This window comes from Terrapene carolina, unplaced genomic scaffold, assembly GCF_002925995.2.
Source record: "Terrapene carolina triunguis isolate 2854851 unplaced genomic scaffold, T_m_triunguis-2.0 Scaffold58, whole genome shotgun sequence".
Lineage (NCBI taxonomy): Eukaryota > Metazoa > Chordata > Testudines > Emydidae > Terrapene > Terrapene triunguis.
Window position 1 is genome coordinate 101,431,928 of NW_020664409.1, and position 21,260 is coordinate 101,453,187.

General features: G+C 40.7%; 1 protein-coding gene across 1 annotated transcript in view; it reads left to right on the top strand.

The window, feature by feature from the left end:
* Positions 1-21,260, top strand: part of KHDRBS3 (KH RNA binding domain containing, signal transduction associated 3) — a 213,009-nt gene that overhangs the window by 82,999 nt on the left and 108,750 nt on the right. The window contains exons 3-4 of the mRNA XM_026659267.2: positions 4,172-4,288; positions 9,879-10,025. Of these exons, the coding sequence (XP_026515052.1) occupies positions 4,172-4,288; positions 9,879-10,025 (264 nt within the window). The remainder of the gene's footprint in view (positions 1-4,171; positions 4,289-9,878; positions 10,026-21,260) is intronic.

The following is a 21,260-nucleotide window of genomic DNA, read 5'->3' on the forward strand; positions in this document are numbered from 1 at the left end:
ATGCATGTCAGTAGTGGCAGCCTTTCTGTGAAAGAGGAGAATACGGGTATACCCATACCTCGACGATTGGCTCCTCGCGGGTCAGTCCGAAGAGGAGGTTTGCTTCCATCTGACGGTGGCCCTAGACGCATTCCGCAAGCTGGGTCTTCTCATCAGCATGCCCAAGTCTTCCCTGATACCAACCCAAAAGCTGGAGTTCATCGGGGCAGTGCTGGACTCGGTCCAGCATGAGCGAGCCTTCCGGAATCCAGGTTCCTGGCCATCCAGCGGGTCATAGACTCGATGCTAAGATTCCCCACTACCACGGCTAGATGCTGCCTGCAGCTCCTAGGGCACATGGCAGCGTGCACTCACATAGTCAAATACGCTCAACTACGGCTCAGGACTTTACAAGCGTGGCTTGTCCGGTCGTATCGCCCAGGTAGAGATCCCCTAAACCGTGTTGTGGCGGTTCCGGCCCAGGTGTTGGACTCCCTGTGCTGGTGGCCCAGTTGGCCAGTAGTATGCGAGGGTATCCCATTCGCCGCACTGCAGCCTGCTCTGATGCTGGTGACAAACAGGTCAGACCTCGGCTGGGGAGCTCACTTAAAGGACCTAAGGACACAGGGTTTGTGGTCCAAAGCCGAGATGTTGCTCCACATCAATGTGAAGAAGCTCAGGGCTGTTCGTCTAGCCTGCCAAACCTTTCACCCTATTCTGGAAGGTCACAGCATGACAGTTCTGACAGACAACACCACTGCCATGTTTTATATAAACAAGCAGGGCGGAGCCCACTCCTCTCCCCTCTGCTGAGAGGCCCTTCTCCTGTGGGACTTTTGTATAGCCCGCTCCATCCATCTCATAGCGTTGTATCTCCCGGGAGAACGAAACAAGCTAGCGGACAGCCTCAGCAGGTCGTACTACATGCACGAGTGGTCGATGAGATCAGACATCTTGCAGTCAGTCTTCCAGAAGTGGGGGTTTCCCCAAATGGACCTCTTTGTCACCAAGGACAACAGCCAATGTCCGCAGTTTTGTTCGTTCCAGAACCACAGTCCGGGCTCAGTCGCAGACGCATTCGCGATCCCATTGAAGCGGTAGTCTGAAGTACGCCTTCCCTCTACTCCCGCTCATCCACAGAGTCCTCCTCAAATTTCGCAGGGAGAAGGCAATGATAATTTTGATCTCCCCAGCTTGGCCTCGTCAGCACCGGTTTACAACCCTGTTAGGGCTGTCAGTGGCCACCCTGATTGCCCTGCCCCTATACCGGGACCTCATCACACAGGACTGCGGGCGCCTGCTCCACCCGGATCTGCAGTCTCTGCATCTCATGGCATGGAAGCACTCTGGCTAGACGCTATGGAGAGCCAGTGCTCTGTTCCGGTACAGCAGATTCTCCTTGGCAGTAGGAAGCCTTCCACTAGGGCAGCCTACCTAGCTAAGTGGAAAAGATTTTCCTGCTGGTGTGAACCTAAGCAGATTCAGCCACTATTCCAGTCATTTTAGAATACCTCCTGCACCTCAAGCATCAGGGTCTCACTTCTTCCTCAATCAGAGTACATCTAGCTGCCATTTCAGCGTTCCACCCGGGGGAATCCGGATGCTCTGTGTTCTCTAACCCCATGGTGGTGCAGTTCCTCAAGGGACTGGAGAGAGTGTTCCCCTACTCACGCCCGCCCGTCCCTCCCTGGAACCTTAATCTGGTCTTTTCCAAGCTCATGGGGGCCCCCGTTCAAGCCCCTGGCCTCTTGCTCTCTCCTTCACCTCTCCTGGAAGGTGGTGTTCCTGGTGGCCATTATGTCAGCGAGGAAGGTGTCCGAGTTGAGAGACCTAACCTTGGAGCCTCCTTATACAGTTTTCTCTAGAGACAAAGTGCAACTCAGGCCACACCCAAAATTCCTCTCTAAGATAGTCTCACAATTTCATATGGGACAGGACATTTGTTTACCAGTGTTCTTTCCTAAACCACACACGGTCCCGAGTCACCGTAGCCTGCACACTCTGGATGTCCGAAGGGCCCTGCCGTTCTATTTGGAGCGAACTAAACCTTTCCGCAAGTCGACACAGTTGTTTGTCGCCATAGCCGATAGAATGAAAGGGCTTCCGGTCTCGGTGCAACGTATATCATCGTGGATTGCGGACTGCATCTGCACTTGCTACGAGCTTGCCAAGGTTCCAGCCCCGGCGATCACGGCTGACTCGACGAGGGCACAAGGATCCTCAACAGCTTTCCTGGCGCACATCCTGATCCAGGAGATCTGTAAAGCAGCCATCTGGTCATCGGTGCACACATTCACAGCCCACTACGCAGTCAACCAGCAAGCCAGAGATGATGCGGCGGTTGGCAGGGCTGTTCTTCAATCAGTTGTTCCATGACTCCTACCGTCCTCCTATGGTAAGCTTGTGAGTCACCTAATGTGGAAGGGATGTGAACAAGCACTGGAAAAGAAAAAAACGGTTACCTACCTTTCGTAACTGTTGTTCTTCGAGATGTGTTGTTCACGTCCATTACACTTCCCACCCTCCTTCCCCTCTGTCGGAGTCTCCGGCAAGAAGGAACTGAAGGGGGGTCGGGTCGGCAGGGGTATATATGCACCAGCATGGAGGTGCCACTCTGGGGGCTCCCCTGCCGACCCAACGGGAGCCGCTAAGGGAAAAAGTTTCCAACATCCGTGCGCGCACCTAATGTGTAATGGACGTGAACAACGCATCTCGAAAAACAACAGTTACAAAAGGTAGGTAACCGTTTTTTCTAATCTTTCTGTTAGAACTGATGTTCTAATTCTTGTTAATCATGGGATCAAAAAGGTAACATGGTCAGTGTCTGAGAAAATAACTCCTGCAATACATTACCTTTCAGTGTTACCTCTCCAGACAGACACTCAGGCATATAGAAACTATAGGAATTTTTATCATTATGCTATTGTAGCTCCTTTCTTTTTCTGACAAATCGCAGTTGAGATCAGGTGCTTGAGCACCTTGGTTTCAACAAGTGGGAGCTGCCGATAGGATGTTCTCCATAACAGCTCCTTGATCTTTGGAAATGGCTTCTGACCTTGATCTGATATTGCTTAAATCTGTTGATCATAAGTATGGCTACATTTTAGTCACAGGTATTTGTAGTAAAAGTCACGTACACGTCATGGGCAGTAAACAAAAATTCACCAGCTGTGACCTGTCCATGACTTTTACTAAAAATACCAGTGACTAAAACTTGCACGGGGCTGCCCAGGGGTTGGAGCCAGCGCACAAAGCTGCCTGGCCACGCCTCCGCCTAGCATCTGAGCGAGGGGGATGTCACCGCTTCTGGGGAACCCCCCCAGTAAGCTCTGCCCAGAGCCCGCCTCACCCCATCCTGTGCCCCAATCCCCTTCCCCCTCCCACACCCAAACTCTGCTGGGGAGGGGAGAGGGCAGGGGCCCAAGACTGCCCCAGTGGCCAGTGCGACTGGTGCGGGGGCTGCCTGAGCTGCCCCTGCACCAGGCGTACCGGCCGCTGCAGAAGTCATGGAAAGTCATGGAATCCGTGACTTCTGTGACTTCCGTGACAAATTGGCCGCCTTAATCATAGGTGCTCATCTTCTTAGGGAGGGTTTGTTTGTTTTTTTGGGGGGGGAGGGGGGAGGAAAGAGTGGCATATTCCTTCACAGATAATTTTTAAGGAGCATGAGCTACTTTTTCTTTTAAGAAATAAAAAGACTTGATTGGTTGCTTCTCTATATGGTTGAGCTAGCTTCTGGTTTTATTTTTATATTGAACTGGGCTTTTAGGCAGTGGCCAGAGGTACTTAGGGCTTAAGTGTTGGCATCTTTTTCTGTCCTAAATCTAAAATAATATAGTTGAACTGAATTGAGTTCTCTTTATAGTATTTGAAAGTTTTTATATATTGATGTTTGTAGGTTTCTGTACAATGGGAGAAGTTATTGAAGTGGTGGTATCTAGTCCACATATGTTTATTTAATGCTATACAAGTTATGACCTAATATATTGTTTTGTTCGCAGCTACATCAAAATGCTGCTTAAGCAACATTTCATACCTTATTGGAATTTTACATGATGACAGTTCCTCAGTGCTACAATATTTTTATTTCAGAGTGGTAGCCATGTTAGTCTGTATCAGCAAAAAGAACAAGGAGTACTTGTGGCACCTTAGAGACTAATATTTTTATTGTCTTTTTGTTGTTTCCTTACAGTTCAACTTTGTGGGAAAACTTTTGGGTCCACGTGGCAATTCACTGAAACGTTTACAGGAAGAAACATTGACAAAAATGTCTATATTGGGAAAAGGCTCCATGAGGGACAAAGCCAAGGTAAACCAAATAGCTGAAACATTTTAGTGCGTAGCATACCCTGGTATGTGGCTTCCTTTAGTCTTCCTGGCACAGTTTGGGAAAGTGGAAAAAGCCCAGAAGAACCAGAAAATGAATATAAAACTAAGCATGTGTGGGCCAGATTCAGATGTGGTCTGTTTTTCCGTATGAACCCTCAGATTCTGCAGTGAACTCTATGCAAGCAAACCTCTAAACGTGTGAAGATAGTGAAGTCAGTGGGGATCAGCACGGGCTTGTGGGTCTGCCCACCACAAAACTCATCTCAGTATTGGGGCCTAAGTCATGAACTTTCCAGAATGTTAAATGTCTGAGGAAATAATTTAATCACAGACAGACCTAAAACTTGTAACATGAATAGCCATTCAGAGGCATTTGAAATAAAGATATTTATTTCATGATAAACAAATGTAACAGTAGAAGAGAAAAGGGGGAAGTTATTTAAAATAAAACTGTCTCAAAGAATGCAGGGAGGAAAATTAGACCACTGGCATATTGTGATGGAGTGCCTCCCAAGAAAATAATTAGATACTATGATGATGGCCTTCAGAAGTGCATAGGTAGAAGGTGATGTCAACTACACTTAAAAGTGTGGTTGTTAGGGTTGCCTGTTAGGAACATCTTTCTCTAATAAAAAAAAATCAATGTGTAAAATATTCATATTCCCACACAATAGAGTTTGCATAGTCTGTTTAAATACAACTTTTGATGCACTTTATTTGCAGGGGGTTATATTATGTATAGTTTTTATTACAGTAGCACTTTAAGATGTGTGGCTTCTTATTAGTATCTTATTTATTAAACGCACTGTGCAAATGTGCAGTAAAATACATTCTCTATCTAAAAAAGTTCAAAATTTAGCTTTACATCAAAATGTAACAGATGGATGAGACAAATGGGCGTGGGGAGATGAATGAAAGGGTGAGGCCAAGTTTACTAGGAAAATATGGATTAAAATATTGGCTTACTGATTTGGTTCTGACATTTGGCAAATTTTCTTCATTCTCTCTCTCTCTCCATTTTCTGATGGAGCAGATGCCATCTTGGCATTCTTTTTGTTCATTGGTTTGTGCATTTTTTGTGGTGTACCAGTATTATAATATCAACAGATTTCCTGGGGCAAGGTTTAGCTGACCTATAATTCCCTCTCCTGGCTTTACATTGTTACAACAAAAATATTGTTGGTCTTATATGTACAAAGGCCATTTTGGTTAATTTCACAGCAAAAGCAATTTGTTTTTTGTTGTAAAGGGAAAGGCCTAAGCCAAAAGGTTCAGATCCAAAATTATATCTCCGAGTTTGTGGGAAGGATGTCTGAATCAGGCATTTAGTTCAGGCTCATTTCTATTTTAAGAAAAAATGATATTTAGAATCTAGATATCCAGGGTCAGGGCCCGTTATATTAATTTAGATGGAATATATGTGCCAAAAGTGTTGACATAACCCAGTCACTGTCCAATATTAAACAGTGTTAAATAAGATCAGGAGTTTGGTATACAAAGACCTCAGCCTGCTTAGTATCATGGCAAACACACCATTAAAAATCCATGTAACCTTTATTAAAGATATAGAGAAGAAGGAAAAACAGCTAAAGCACTTAAAATATAAAGTTGTACAGTTGTATTTCAACAGGCCATTATGCTGGTACAACCCTTATATACATGAATATAGCATTTTGTAATACATTTTATCATTCTTGTGTACTTACACTCTCACTCACTCTCTCACTCATGCCCGTCACCCCAATTGGGGTATGGGCCGCCAACCACAGAACTCCAGAGTCCTCTATCCTGGGCCATTTGCTCTAGCTGGTTCCAGGTATAGCCCATTTTTATGCTATCAGCCTGAAGGTCGCATCGCCAGGTGTTTCTTGGACGGCCTCTTTTCCGCTTGCCTTGGGGGTTCCACCGCAATGCCTGTCTAGTGATGTTGGTTGGCTGCTTGCATAGTGTGTGTCCTATCCACCCCCACCTTCTCCTTCTAATTTCTTCCTCTGCTGGAAGTTGACGGGTCCTCTCCAAGAGGTAGATGTTGCTGATGGTGTCTGGCCAGCGGATCTGGAGGATCCTTCTAAGGCAACTATTTATGAAGGTCTGGATCTTCCTGGTGGTTATTTTAGTTGTCCTCCAGGTTTCAGCTCCATACAATAAGACTGATTTCATGTTGGAGTTGAACAGTCTAATCTTTGTTGCCAAAGACAGCTCTCTGGAGCTCCAGATGTTCTTGAGCTGTAAGAAAGCTGCTCTTGCCTTACCGATCCTTGCTTTGATGTCTGCGTCCTGATTGCAAGAAGGATAATCGGCTTAGTGGCTTCCTCACGACTTTCACCACCCAGCGTCATGCGTCTTCGACTTGGAGACCCTTCTTTTTCCAGGCTAAAAGTCTCTGTTATCTCTATTGTTGGCGTTTCTGTAGCAGGTTAATTTTTTACGGGGTAGAGTTGCTAGCCCCACGCCCAACCCTCTTCCTTTATCCTGACTTGGGACAGGCAGATGGCCCCAAAGGACCTCTCTGGTGGAGTTGTGTACTTACATAGCATTCATTTTTATAACTGTACAATATGTCTTTTTAGTGATTTAGACTTGCATGATAAATTCTGTTTTTTTAAAAAATGGTATGGTTTTAGTGATTTCCTTTCTACAAATACAATATGTTTCCCTTCTTTGGGCATAGATACAAATCCGATTTTTGTAGTAGGTCAGAAACTGATCCTCAGAGAAATGTAACTATAGAGGTGTCATTTAGTAAATGAGTGTCACTTAGGGAGTTGCATTCCAAAAATATGAACACAAACACAATAGTTCTTCATATTTGACATAGAAATGTCGCTCAAGAGTACGTTGTCCTATAATTATCTTATGGATTTCACCCTTTCCTCTGAATCATCTGCTGTTGGTTGCTGTCAGATAATCATCATCCAGTCATGGTCTGGCAATTCCTGTATAGTAGTATTCCTACTAATGATGCCACTAGCCAGAGGTACTAGAGTTTCATTTTCATGATCAGCAAATTCAAATGAAAAAAAAATCAAGTATGTGTGTATTCTATCACTGATAACAAAGTCTTGGAGGTCAAAAATAGGAGTTTTGCTCTCGTTTCTTAGACATTCATGATGTTTAGCAATATTACGTACATTTAACAAAAGTACGTACTTTTTGTTGAGTAGAGTGTTCTGAAAGATCAGCTGGTGGGATGGCAATTTTTACCTAAATGCTTTCCATGGTAGTATATTACTGAAGTCAGAATTTTTGGACCTTTTGCTGCTGATCACAACTTTCCAACCTGTCAAATAATGGTGGATTAAAGGTGGAAGATCCTTAAATCTGTCCTTGTGGTTTTTTGTTGTTTTTAAAGGAGGGTAAAATAATATTTACCTTGCTTTGTAAAGTATTTTAAAATCTGTGGATGAAAAGCACTAGAAGTGTTATGTGCTAAACCAATTTGTATTTAACAATCAGATTAATGACTTCAGTGTTTACAATTTTAAATATTTTGTATATTAACTGTAATACACTGCTCTCATCCAATAACCAATGGGCAGTATTGACAACACTGAAGGGATTAAATAGTAAAGACTGATTATGAAATCTGCATTGAATTTAAGATATCTGCAAGAGGAAGATCTTAACTTCTGAGATTACATTTTTATTTTTCTTAGGTATAATTTAAAAATACAGATCACATTGTGTGCAAGGAAAAAGCACTTAGCAGTGGGTGAGTGGTTATAGTCCTGATCTGAGCAGTGTAGGTTGTTTTATTTCAAGGGTCTAATACATCAATTATGTTTTTCTGAAAGGTCTAATACATCCAAGCGCTGTGCACACTACTGTTATCAGCTCTGATTATTAGGTTTTTAAACCCTTTAGCCAACAAGTTGCCTAGGGATGAAATTTAGCATATGAGCTCTCTGTATGAGCAAACTTTGCTTATTGTGATTTTAAACAAACTTTGTTGAAATCTACTTAATCACATTATTAAAATTAGGCTGATTAAATCCCTTTTGTTTTGTACTTTGAACCTGCTACCACCCAAAGAATCCTAGATATTGTCCATCTTTCTTCTGTTTAGTCATATAGTGTTATGCAGGATTATTCACTATCATATGTTTTCCAGTGGTATGTTCACTCTTAAATTATTCAAGAGCTTCTGCTGTTTCCCGAGGGAGACTAGTATACAGTCTAATCATTCTCAGTTAAGTTTGTTTGTGATATCCAGCTTACATTTCTCAATTTTTAATTTAATTCATATGCTCTCACCTGTACCCTTTGGACCATGCTAAATGACTCTTAAGCAGAAATTTTCTTTAGCATTTTGAGCAGTCTGATTTGTTAAACTAGCTTAAGAGGACTCCCCCACCCCCCTTTTTTAAAGTTCTTAGCTAGAATGTTGTATTCATTGAGGGAGGTTTTTACTTTCTATTTTTGTGTGGTACATTCATCTTTTGTATTGACAAGATGATGGTTAAGGCTGACAAGATTCAGCCAGCTAATTATGATGTGTTAATTTTCCTGCTCTGAACGCTCTGTCAATAATCAGATTGCTTTGCTTTTCCAACCAATTTTGCAATATTCATATATTGTGTAAATTTGACAACAAAAAGATTACCTACAATAAGCTAGAACTGATTGTCATAACTTTAACTCATAATTATGACCCAGAAGGAACAAATAAGAAAGCTTTAATCTCTCATTAAAACTACTATTTGTGGACCTATTAAAAAAGAGATGTTCGAGCACTATTCATTGCTTGTTTAAATAGAATAAATATCAGGAATTGCATACTTTTTAGAGCCTCAGATATTTGACAGAAAAATTTTCAAATCAAATTATATTGAATACTTAGATTAGCAGAATGTTTTACTGCTTGTCTAATAGCACAATGAAACCATACTTAGGCTGTTAGCAGTGCTTTTTGTGTTGGGATTTTAAAACATGTTGTTTTTCCAATGCTTATTAAAAAGTCATCAAAACAAATTTCAGGCATAATTATGATTTTTAAATCGATAACGTCCTTTAAGCCTCTAAGCATTTCCAGAAATTTCTGTTTCCAGAAATGTGAGCATACACAGATTGAACTGACTGCTCATCCACTTAATGAAGATTATGCACTCTCTCCAGCCAGTCCAGAATTAGGTTGGAGCAAGAGGAATAAATAGAACAAAACCCCCAATGTTGAAACAGTAAATAGGACAAAGATTTTTTTTGCATGTTGCTCACAAATACTGAGAGTTTATTTCAATCAAGTCAAAACAATGGAAACAATTCTGTTTGTTCGAGGAACCAGTCATTGTCTCAAGGTAGAAATCTTATCTATTAATTTTCTCTTGAGTAATATATACTTCATAAAACATTCTTTGATAGGCAAAATAGCAATATTGTTAAGTTTCATTGACTTTGAGTACAGTAGAAAATATTAATTTATAATTTCCAGTTATGTTTCCGTTTAGTATTTGAAGCAAAAAGTGAATGAACTGTATGTATATGGCAAACATCTCAAACACAAATTCATTTTACTTTTATTGTTCTCTTTTTATGATTATATTTGTTACAGTGAAATTTTCTGTCCTTCCCAGGAAGAAGAGTTGAGAAAAAGTGGGGAAGCAAAATACTTTCACCTAAATGATGACCTGCATGTTCTAATTGAAGTATTTGCCCCACCAGCAGAGGCATATGCCAGAATGGGACATGCTTTGGAAGAAATCAAGAAGTTCCTTATCCCTGTTAGTATTGTAATCTTATACTGTTATTTACTAATTCTGCCTCTTTAATGTGCAATCTAACCTAAACCAATCTCTTAGGTTTTGAAGGATGTGTACCATAACTCATTTGAGAGATCATTTGCACTAGATGTGAATGAAAATCTTTAAATTGTGATATTCCCATGTAAAATAAAACATTTTAATATGTGTATATTAATAGGAAGGCAGCATGATCATTAGTGGGTAGGACACTGGACTGGCAATCAGGAAACCTGGATTCTATTCCTGGCTCTGACTTTAATGTGCTGTGTGACTTTGGTCAAGTCAGACCAGCTCACCGTGCCTCAGTTTCCCCATATGTAAAATGGGGACTGATACCTTCCTTTGAAAAGCACTTTTAGATGTATGGATGAAAACCGTTATATGTAAGCTAAGTTATTTATCACTGGTGGTATGCGTGTTTCCCAATAACTCATCCTAATTATATTTTTGATTTAGCTACTTCTGTTTTAAAATTGAATATAATTTGGAGTTAGCTAATTATCAAAAATACATTGTCAAAACAAATTAGGTAGACATTGAATTGATTTTTAAACTTCAGTTTTATAATCAGATTTGGCAATATAGCTTTAAAGGAACTTTTGGTTTCTTAGTAGTAAAACACAAGGAGATTCAAATGGCCCTGGTAACTTGGGTTTCTTCATGTAGGCTGTTAAGGAAGTCCTTAGAAAGTATGGGATATATGCAGACCCATGATTTTGCTTGCTTTTAGGTGGGGTAAGATGCAAGTGCGAGCAAATTTGCATTGTAATTCAAAAAGTGGGAACCATAAAAAAAATAATCTCCAATTTCAAATGACAGTTGGGTGAAGGCAAATTAGACATGGTTACCTTATCTGCAAATAAGGGTACAATATTAACAGTTATAAGTAAAATGCCATAGATAATAATAGCTAGATAATAAGAGGGTTATTTATCTAAACATTGTTCTTATTTTGCTAGATCAAATTATGTTTAAGTTAAGCTATAATCGCTTTCTGTAAACATATGCATGAACTTTAAGTTTTCAAATAATTACAAGACAAAATATTTTGAAAAAATCAGTTCCTCTCCTTTACTTGCCTGCTAAGATCTTAATTCAGGTGATGTTTTCTTTGGTACAGATGATTGTGTTATGTGTTAGAGAGTACCTGAGCTGTTGCAGGAAAACACTGAACTCTTACATCAGATCTTAGTAGATTAAGAGCCTTCTTTAAAGATACTACCCACACAGCATTCTTACTCTTGGATTTTTTTTTCCAAGTGTGAGCTATGGGAACTTAATTTATTTGTCATCACTGAGAGTCTTCCTTGAAGTTTCATCACTTGCTATTGTTGTGTATTTGATTTTGTTCTTAAGTGCAGCTGAGGCAGAGTTTGCTCCCACTTTCAGTCCTCAGCATTGAGGTTTGATACACCTACATGGTGTCTTTTTTTTAATTGAGCCTGTTATGATAGGGATGCTACTGAAACTGTGCATATCTAAAGTTCATAGAGAGTGTTAGTGTTCTGTGATGCATGTAGAAGACAAACTTTACAATGTGAGTGACTCACTGCCACCACATAGTGGAGATAAGCCTTTGCCTGTGTAAGTTGATGAGCTACTCTGACAAAAGTTGGCTTCTGGTGGATGTTATGTTTAATGGTTATGATTCTGAAGCTTGAAAGGAGTCATTCAAGCAGGTCTGTGTAGCTCAGTAGTTCTCTCTCTTCTGGACCACTGGGGTACAAGCAGAAATTCCAGTGCTCTATTGGAACTTAGAGCCATAGCAGAATACCATTACCTGGAGCAGAGTGAACATCTTAAATGTCAGAGACACACTGGTGGTGCCTGGAGTTGGGGAGGTTGTACAGTTGCTCCAGAATGGAATGGTTTTGTTACCCCAGAATCTGATCAAGCTAATTGCAACCATATTGTGTGCATTTCAGCCACCATGAATTAATGAAATATAGAACACTACATAGTTAAGGTTTAATTTGAATAAGCAGGGCTTCTGGAGGCAAGATCAAAAGTAGCTCAGGGTTGCAGTTTTCACTAATCAGAATGGGAGGAGATTGAACAAATTGAGACTGAAATAAAATAAGTGGATGGGGACCTTGAGTTAGGTCACCTTTGATATAGAAGCTTATTATGACTAAGATTGTTAGGAATGTTTTGTTGATAAGTAGTTTGTTAAAGTTAGGAGAACTGATGACCCAGTAGGCGTCACTATGAGGTATGTGTTTTGTAAAAATTAGTTATCAAAAGACTAGATAATAGAGTGTACTTTAGAGCGAGCTCTCTGAAGCTATCTTGAGAGACTTTCCTGACACCATACTCCCTGGTGGGGAAGCTACCAGCCATCACGGACCTGCTGCTAACTACTCAATACCATCTCAGATTCTGTGTAATTGCTTGGGATGTTCTAAACTTATTCCTTGTGTCTGTGTGTGCTTAAATCTAATAAATAGTAGTTTTAGATCAGAGCACCCTTACTTGTATCAATTTTTCATCAGCCGGAAGTGCTGTGTTCCCATTGATTTATTCCTGATACCACCTGGAGTGAAACAGTGAAGTTACCACTGCTTTGGGTTCTGAAAACCCTGGGTAACAGTACGTTGGTGACATACCCTGGTGGAGGCACCATGTGCAAAAAGAAATGAAAATTCAGTGTCTTTGAAATTGGTACAACTCAGCAACGGATCCATATCTTGAAGTGCCTCTGGTGTGGAGGAGATTTGTTTTTTGTCACGTAAGGCCTAGATGCAGCATGGATGTCACTGGGTGTATGGAGCAGCATATAGTTTCCAGTTTACTTTTGTTGTCTGATCTATTGGTTAGGTATTATTTAGAGTTTGCAATTTAACATGATGTGTTATTTCGCTGGTCAACTACCTCTAGATCGGTCACAACATTAGAGTGAGGGCCCTGGTGTATCAGAGAGACTCGCATGTAGGGAAAACAATTTCTGATTTTGTAATAGTTTTATTAGCACAATGAGCAATATCACAAACACTACAACTCAGCAAAATAGATAATACAGAATTCAGCATTCATGTACTCAAATCAGCATTCACGTACTCGCATCATTCTTTGTGGGGAGCCTAATAGTAGGTGAGATGACCCACAAGTTGCCCTTGGACTTGTAGGTTCCCGGAAATCTCACAGGGGTACACAGGATGAGCACTAACTTTATAATAGGTTATGACAACACTCCCTATTCCTCATGCATATGCAATAGGGATTTCAACCTCTTTTCCTTACCTGTACTACCTCACCCTATTAATGTTGGGGTGCTCTTCTCCCATTGCTCCTTGTTCTGTCATCTGCCACCACCGAGAACAGCCGAGCTCCATCCTCTTTGGAACCCCCCTTCAGGTAGTTGAAGGCTGCTATCAAATCCCCCCTCATTCTTCTCTTCTGCAGACTAAACAATCCCAGTTCCCTCAGCCTCTCCTCATAAGTCATGTGCTCCAGACCCCTAATCATTTTTGTTGCCCTCCGCTGGACTCTTTCCAATTTTTCCACATCCTTCTTGTAGTGTGGGGCCCAAAACTGGACACAGTATTCCAGATGAGGCCTCACCAATGTCGAATAAAGGGGAACGATCACGTCCCTTGATCTGCTGGCAATGCCCCTACTTATACAGCCCAAAATGCCGTTAGCCTTCTTGGCAACAAGAGCACACTGTTGACTCATATCCAGCTTCTCGTCCACTGTGACCCCTAGGTCCGTTTCTGCAGAACTGCTACCTAGCCATTCGGTCCCTAGTCTGTAGCAGTGCATCAGGTAGTGATGGATGAAATATTCTTCGAGTGGGAGACAATGGAGGTAGATATTGTTGACTAATCTAATGAACAAGAAACTATTTGCACCTGGCACCAACAGAAGACTGCTTGATAAGAAACACGATTTCCATCCACTGGCGATGAAGGTATTTCCCACTGGTACATCTGGCGCAAAGGCATTAATTAACCTCAGTGGAGAAGTTGTTCTATGATTCTACTAGCACCTTAAGGGATGAGACTGATATGCTTCTCAACTCAGCAGTGGCTGATCCTATCATGCTGAGTATGGAAAGATGAAGACTGAGAACCAGAGTAACCTTTCTTCTTTCCTCCCTAATTACATGGTTTATTTTTTTCATGGCAGATTGCAAGGGATGGGATTGAACCTTGCCTGTGCTGAGCTCAGGTGGTACAAAATGACCTTTTTGTTAGATCCAGGGTCAATCCCATGTTGTCTTAAGTCCTCTTGGCTTTTCAAAAGGAGTCTACCACAAGGACTAAAAATCTACATTTTAAAAACTGAGTAGTCATTTTGGGTAGCACAAGAGAGAAGCTGTCCACCTCCTAAAATCCAATCAAGTTTGTTTTTTCAGCAGCAGTGGATAACCTAATTGTAGTTTATTTGCTACAAAGCCTAGTGTGGCTTTCTTGGCAAATTGAGCTATCACTTGTCTTTCAGGAAAAATAATTGCGTTCAGACGCTCTGGTTATAACCTGTAGCTTGCAAACATTATTCTCTTTCTTAAAATCAAATCAAACTCTGGCTTGCAACAACTGTAGCTGCTGCTGCTAAGTTTGCAAGGCTCTAGAAGTTGCTAAGTAGACTATTCTGGCTTGGCTGGAAAAATAAATTGTTTACTTTTCATTCTGGTACAGAGGACTGCCTTTCAAGTAACTGACTAGTACCGAAAACCCCAGGCCCAACCTCTGTTCTTAAGTCCTCATACATCCATGATCCAAGCATTAGCAGAGAACATTAGCAGAGAGCAGAGATGATGATGTTCATCCCTAAGCATAATCAGCAATATACGTCTCCATAGTTTCAACACTTTCTCCCCAGAAATTGTCTTTGTGGCTGAAATCAAGGCCTAATTCATTCCCCTCTGACTTGAGGCTTTGTACTATTGTACCAATAGTGTCTTCTCCTTCTTCTGCTCTGCTCGTGTCTTCTCATTCCCCTTCTCTTAGCAGCTGAGATATCTTTTCTTCTTTCCCACTCAACTGCTCTGATCTCCCTCCACCCTGACTGGAAGGGCAGTATCTTTGTGCCTGTTACCACTTATCCCACTCCCAGCATTTCTTCATGTCTTTGTCAGGCAGAAAAGAAACCTGATACTCTCTGCTTGCTCAGATAACATTGACTATTTCATTATTTGTATTACTGTAGCTCACAGGAGGATTCTTCTCAGTCTTTGTTGCATAATGTAAGGTATTGCCCTTCATTCTGTCTCTGCCAGCTGCGCTATTAATCATTATGCTTTATATTTTGAGGTATCATTTGAGATATCTACTCTCCAGGAGTACAATTAATAGTGCAGATGGTATCTTATTTAAAAAAATGAAAATTTGTATACCTGTAGTTCTGCTTCTTTGAAGATTTCAATTCACCTTTCTTACTGCACTTTCAAGAACTGACTGAAAGCTGTTTAGGAGGCAGTGGCATTGGTACAGGCTACTGTCTCTTCATTATTATTTTTTACCTTAAAGGCACTGACATTTGGAAGGATTAATATGGGAGCCTTATGCTCATCTATCAGTGCCTTGGTGGATTAAGAATGTGAATTATAAGCTTCTCTTATGTTGAAAATACAATAACCAAGAAAGAGAGTCCTGTGAAATATAATTAAAAAAACAGATTATAGATTAGTATCTTACCCTTTCAATTTGCCTTTTAAAATAAATGGACTATAGAGAACTTCCTACATACCCAAGTATACCCATGATTCTTGTTTTGTTTCCAGAATAAAGTTTCTAAAAAAACAATGATAGATTCATTGAATTAAGGCCAAAAGGGAACATTAGACCATCTAGTGAGTCTGGCCTGCATACTACAGGCCAATCTTCCCTCCCAGTTACACCTGAATTGAGCCCAATAACTTCTTCCTGAAAGGCATCAGGTCTTGATTTGAAGACATCAAGAGATGGAGAATTCCACCATTTCCCTTGTTAGTTTATTCCAATAATTAATCACCCTAATTGTTTAAAATCTGTGCCTAATTTGAATTTGTCTGGCTTCACTTCCAGTTATAGATTCTTGTTACGCTTTTCTTTGCTACATTAAAGAACTCTTTAGAATCATGTATTTTCTCCCTGTGAAGGTACTTATATGCTGTAATCAAGTCACCTCCCAACCTTCTTTTTGATAGCTAAACAGCTTGAGCTCTTTAAGCCTCTCACTGTAAGGCAATTCTCCAACCCAATCACTTTCTACACCCTCTCCAATGTTTCGATATCCATAAAACCATAACTGTGTACATAGTATTCCAGTGTTGTCTCACCAATCCTGTATACAGAGGTAAAATAATCTCGTTTTTCCTATTCACTTCTTCTCTGTTTATACATCCAAGGATCACATTATCCCTTTTTGCCACAGCATTGCACTGGGAGTGCATGTTGAGTTACTTGTCCACTATAGTCCCTAAATCCTTTTTAGTCACTGCTTTCCAGGATACAGTTCCTCATTCTGTAGTTATGGCCTGCATTCCTTATTCCTAGTTGTACAACTTTGTATTTGGCCATATTAAAATGTATTTTGTTTGAATGGCTCAGTTTACCAAGCGGTCCAGATCTTTCTTTATGATGGGAGGTCTTTGTGTCCTCTGCAAATTTTATCAGCAGTAGTTTTATATTTACTTTACTACTGAAAATTTTGAAAAGCATTGGACCTGGTGTCAATCCCAACAGTGCCCCACTAGAAACATTCCCATTTGATGATGGTTCTCCATTGACTACTTTGAGATCTGTCAGTTCTAAATCTATCTTGACCTGTTTTAGTGTGCTTTATTGATAATGTGTAGTGCTAATATTTTAACCTGAATATTGTGCAGTACTATAAACTGTAGTACAGCTATGCAGTTATCTCCATCAACCAAACATAATCTCAAAGAATAAAATTGGGTTTGTTTGATAAGATCTGTTTGCTGGCATTACTTATAGTCCTACTGTTTATCAACTGAATCCCATATCAGTTTTTCCATTATTTTGTCCAGGATTTATGTCAAGCTAATCAGCCTACAATTACCCATGTCAGCAGGTTATCTGAACACTTGAAATTAAATACTTCTTTCTACCTTTTCTGCATCATTATGAACAATTTTACCCTCTCTGTCTAGTAATGAGCCTATACCATTGCTAGGATTTCTTTATTCCCAATATATTTTAAAAAGTAGTCCTGATTGTTCTTAGCTCTGCCAGCCACGATTTTTCCCTGATTTCTTTAGCTTCCCTTATCAATTTTCTAACTGCAGCTTCTAATTGATGTTGATTTTTTTTGTTTTCCCCTTTTCATCCACTTGTTATATAATATTCTTTTGATTTCTAATTGCTGCCTTCACTTTATTAATGAACTAGGCTGGACTTTTTAGCCAAAGTTGTTCTCATTTTTGATTGTAGAATCATAGCTTTTTGTCTACCTAATAAACTTGTTCGTAAAGAACTTCATATTTTAATTTACACTTCTATTTACACCTTCCTTCCCAATTTGCACAGAATTTTCCTCAGCTTGGAGAATTATCCCTTTTGGAGTACTGTGTGTGCATGAGCGTGTGTATATGTACACACACCGAAGGTGATATTACCCAAGGTACAATCTGGACGGACAACTATTGACAACCCCTCTATTCTCCTACCTGGGGTGCCCTTTACAGGGCTTCGCTGTGAGCGCAACTGTTCCTAGTCTGCCACCACACAGCCTCCAGCTTGTAAATCACCTCCAGCTATACTGTATACGTACTATAGCCAACCAGCCAGCCAGCCATGAACTACATTACAGAGCAGCACCAGCAAATTCCAGTCCCAGACTTTCCCCCCAGAAATGTGTGTCTTGTACTGCCCAGTACCCTCCAGGACAATACAAGCTCAGGATTGTATACAAAGAAATAAAAGGTAAGAACACACAAAATGCCTAACTTAACAAGCAAGTGAATTCAAATCAAAGATTTCTCTCACCACATGCTAAACAGTCTTATTGGCTGGAATCCTTTCAGCAAGGATCCCTCCTCCGGTTTAGTATTGATTTCCTTGTCCTTAGGTGGTGGTGATGCCATGAGTAGAGATGAAGGGAGTGATCATTTGGGGAGTCTGTTCCTCATTTTTATCATTTTCCTCCTCTTTGAGAATCATCTCCAGCTGGGGTTCAGGCAGGGGTCAGCACCACCATGTTGCGTGACAGACACTTGACAAAATTACCAGACTTAGTAACGGACGTTGGCGGGGGGTTATGTCATTCAGTCATTCAACCTGTAAAATAGCGTACATAATTTTCCACACTGAAAAAAAACAACAGTAACCTAGCTAGCTAATAATAATAACAATAATAATACATTTAACTCACTTTAGTGTTTTTTAATGTACTTCGCCGCCGCAGCTACATTGAAGTAGTTTGTGCTCATTGTTGAAGTTGCAAAACGAAACTGGCATCAACCTGACAGTTCTCAAGACGATTCCTTGTGGACGTTTTGATAAAGCTCATGTGGCTGAAGCCTCATTCACAGCAACATGTGTCAGGGCTCAGTGTCAGTAAAATAAGTGAAAGCCTTGCCAGGTAACTGTAGTCACTTTCACTTGACTTAAATAAAAGATACCATAATTTGATAACGTTATTGCCACAGCGGTCTGAGTTGAAAAGCGTCTTGACCGTGTCGTCCTCACAGTACAATGTATACTGCATTTCAACCTTGCTGGAGTCAATGTGCTTTGTAAATTTTGCTGGAAGTTTTTGAATTTCTGAGAGTGGTGGCTTTTGATTGCAGGGGTCCAAGTAAAGCATGTATTTCAGGAAACCTGGCTTTGAATACCTGTTCAAGTTTCTTGGTATATTAGATTAACGTTGCTTTTACCTGAGCAATCTCTGTTTCTGATGACTAGTGCTGCTCCTCACACTCCATGAGCATCTCTGTGACCTTGGCACTAGGTATAGACAGGTTGCTTGGAGATACGAAAGATTCCAGCGTAGAATCCTCATTTGAAGGTTGTTTAAACGGCTTCAAAATGACTTTGCAGTGCTCTCCAGAAAGCAGTATGCGTTGTACAGATCAGAGTTCTCTTTCTGCAGTGCCAAATTCATTGCTGCGAGAAGTGGCAAAACCCGATTCAGGAAACGAAACAGATACAGAATGAATTTAGGAGACTGTAGCATATCATAGACATTCTGGCAACTTGTTGTATAATTTAGCAACCCATTCCCAAATGACACTCTCTCAAAGTATTTCACTAGAGAATCGCGCAGTAGCTCGAACCTCTCAACTCAGGCAGCCAAACTTAACCAGCGAAATTTTTTGTAGCTAACCAGATTTGAATATTCCTCTTCATTCAGCTCACAGATCTATCTAAACTCCTTTTTTCTCGCAGCCCCACTGAAATGTCTGTGTCGCTTTGATCGTATCTTCCACAAAGTCAGGTACGACAGATTCAGCGTCTCTAGCCATTAAGGCCTGGTGATGGGTCATACAGTGCTGGATGAAAAAATCACCATAGCGATCTTTCAGTCACTTTAAAATGCGTTCACTTTGGGCTAGCATTACAGACGCCCTGTCCAATGTAAATGCCACAGTTTTCTCCATAGGATACTTGTTTTGGTCTTTTTCCAAGCAACCAACGATGGCTGCATTCAGATTTTCAGCATTACAGCGTTCAGCTATTTCAATTAAGCTAAAAACTCGAAGCGAATTTCACTTGTGTCAACATTCACAAAACGATGGTAAATAATAAGCTGACTCTTGCGACTGTGGTCGGTTCTCTCGTCACACATTAAGTTAACAAACAGAGCATTTACTGCTGCTTTAACAGTTTCATTGTAAAGGTAGTCACCTAAATCCTCAGTGTTTCTTGCTACAGTTCTGGCACTGCAGTGCAGTCTTTGAAAGGGAGCACATTTTGGGTCAATTTTTTTGGCAATTTCTTTGAAGACGATACCTGCTGTAAATGGCAATTTGGCTTTTGCTAAACTGTAGGCAAGGCAAAGATCATTCTGTGCATCTTTGAAATCCCAGTTAAGAAAGTTGGTCATTGACTTTACCTCTCTTGCTCTCTTTGATGTGGCCTCCTCAATGCATTTGTTCTTCTCTACACTCGAGTTGTTTGAAGCCTTGGACATTTTTTTGCACCACTAGGGTTTATAATAATTAGGCCTTTTGGGGAGTTTTGCATGATTGAGCCCTTGAGAACAATTTCTTGCGGGGGCTCAAGAAGCCCACCAAACTTCATGAAATCTTTACAAGTATTTGGAGAAATGAGAAGTATTTTGACAGAGCTTCCTAGGGTTTGGCAACCCATTTTCAATGTAACTGTCTTTTTTGTGACATCTCTGTTAGAATATATTTTTTTAAATGTAATGCTCATCTGCGGTAGGGGAAACAAAAGAGAAATTGAGGAGTTAACTAAAATGGAGAACATTTGGAGTCCACTAAGAAAAGGCAGAACCAATTTCATGTAATGTAGATCTGTATTCACAAGCTAAGAAGGGAAAACGTGTCATGGTGGGATTGATTGACCTAACATAGTGCGTACATACATACATACAGGAAACAGGCATCAGAAATGGATGCCCTATCCCCATGTCGTCTGTCATCTCAATATGAAACAGTTTAACACTATGTTAATCAGACTTTCCCGGTGTTCTGTATTTATTCTTTATTACAGCCTTCCTTTTCATACAGCTGTTGTTGAAGTACAATTCTTCCTACACACAACTCTAAGGACAGATTTTGGCCCTTACTGTGGAATAGTTACTTTCATAATGTAGGGAAAATACCCCAAACAAGTTAAGTGCAAAACTACAGGTGCTGGGAATTCATTATAAATGCAGTTCTTTAGCTTTAGTTCTGTCCTGCTTCTATAATATAGCACTAGTGGATAAGTAGCACCCCCCCAAAAAGGGGGCGTAGGGGAAATCAAAGGTTCCAGAGACAATGAGAGAAACTAAGATTGAAAATGAGAAACAGTGCCATGTAAGTTGTTGCCAGGGCTGCTCCTTGCTATAGATTTGGGCTATAATAGCATACATAGAGGCAGACATAGAGAGACCTCAGAAAGGTTGCATGAGGCTAAATTCATGGTTTATGATGCACTCAAATACTGTGTTACTGAGTTCCATATAAGTACCTAGGGAGATGTTTCGAAAGAGAATGAAGTCCTGATACTGCAAGGTGCTGAGCAGCTGCTATGAGCTTCTGAGGGCCCTCAACAGCCATTGACTGCAGTGTGAGTTCAAGGTACTCGGGACCTTTCAGGA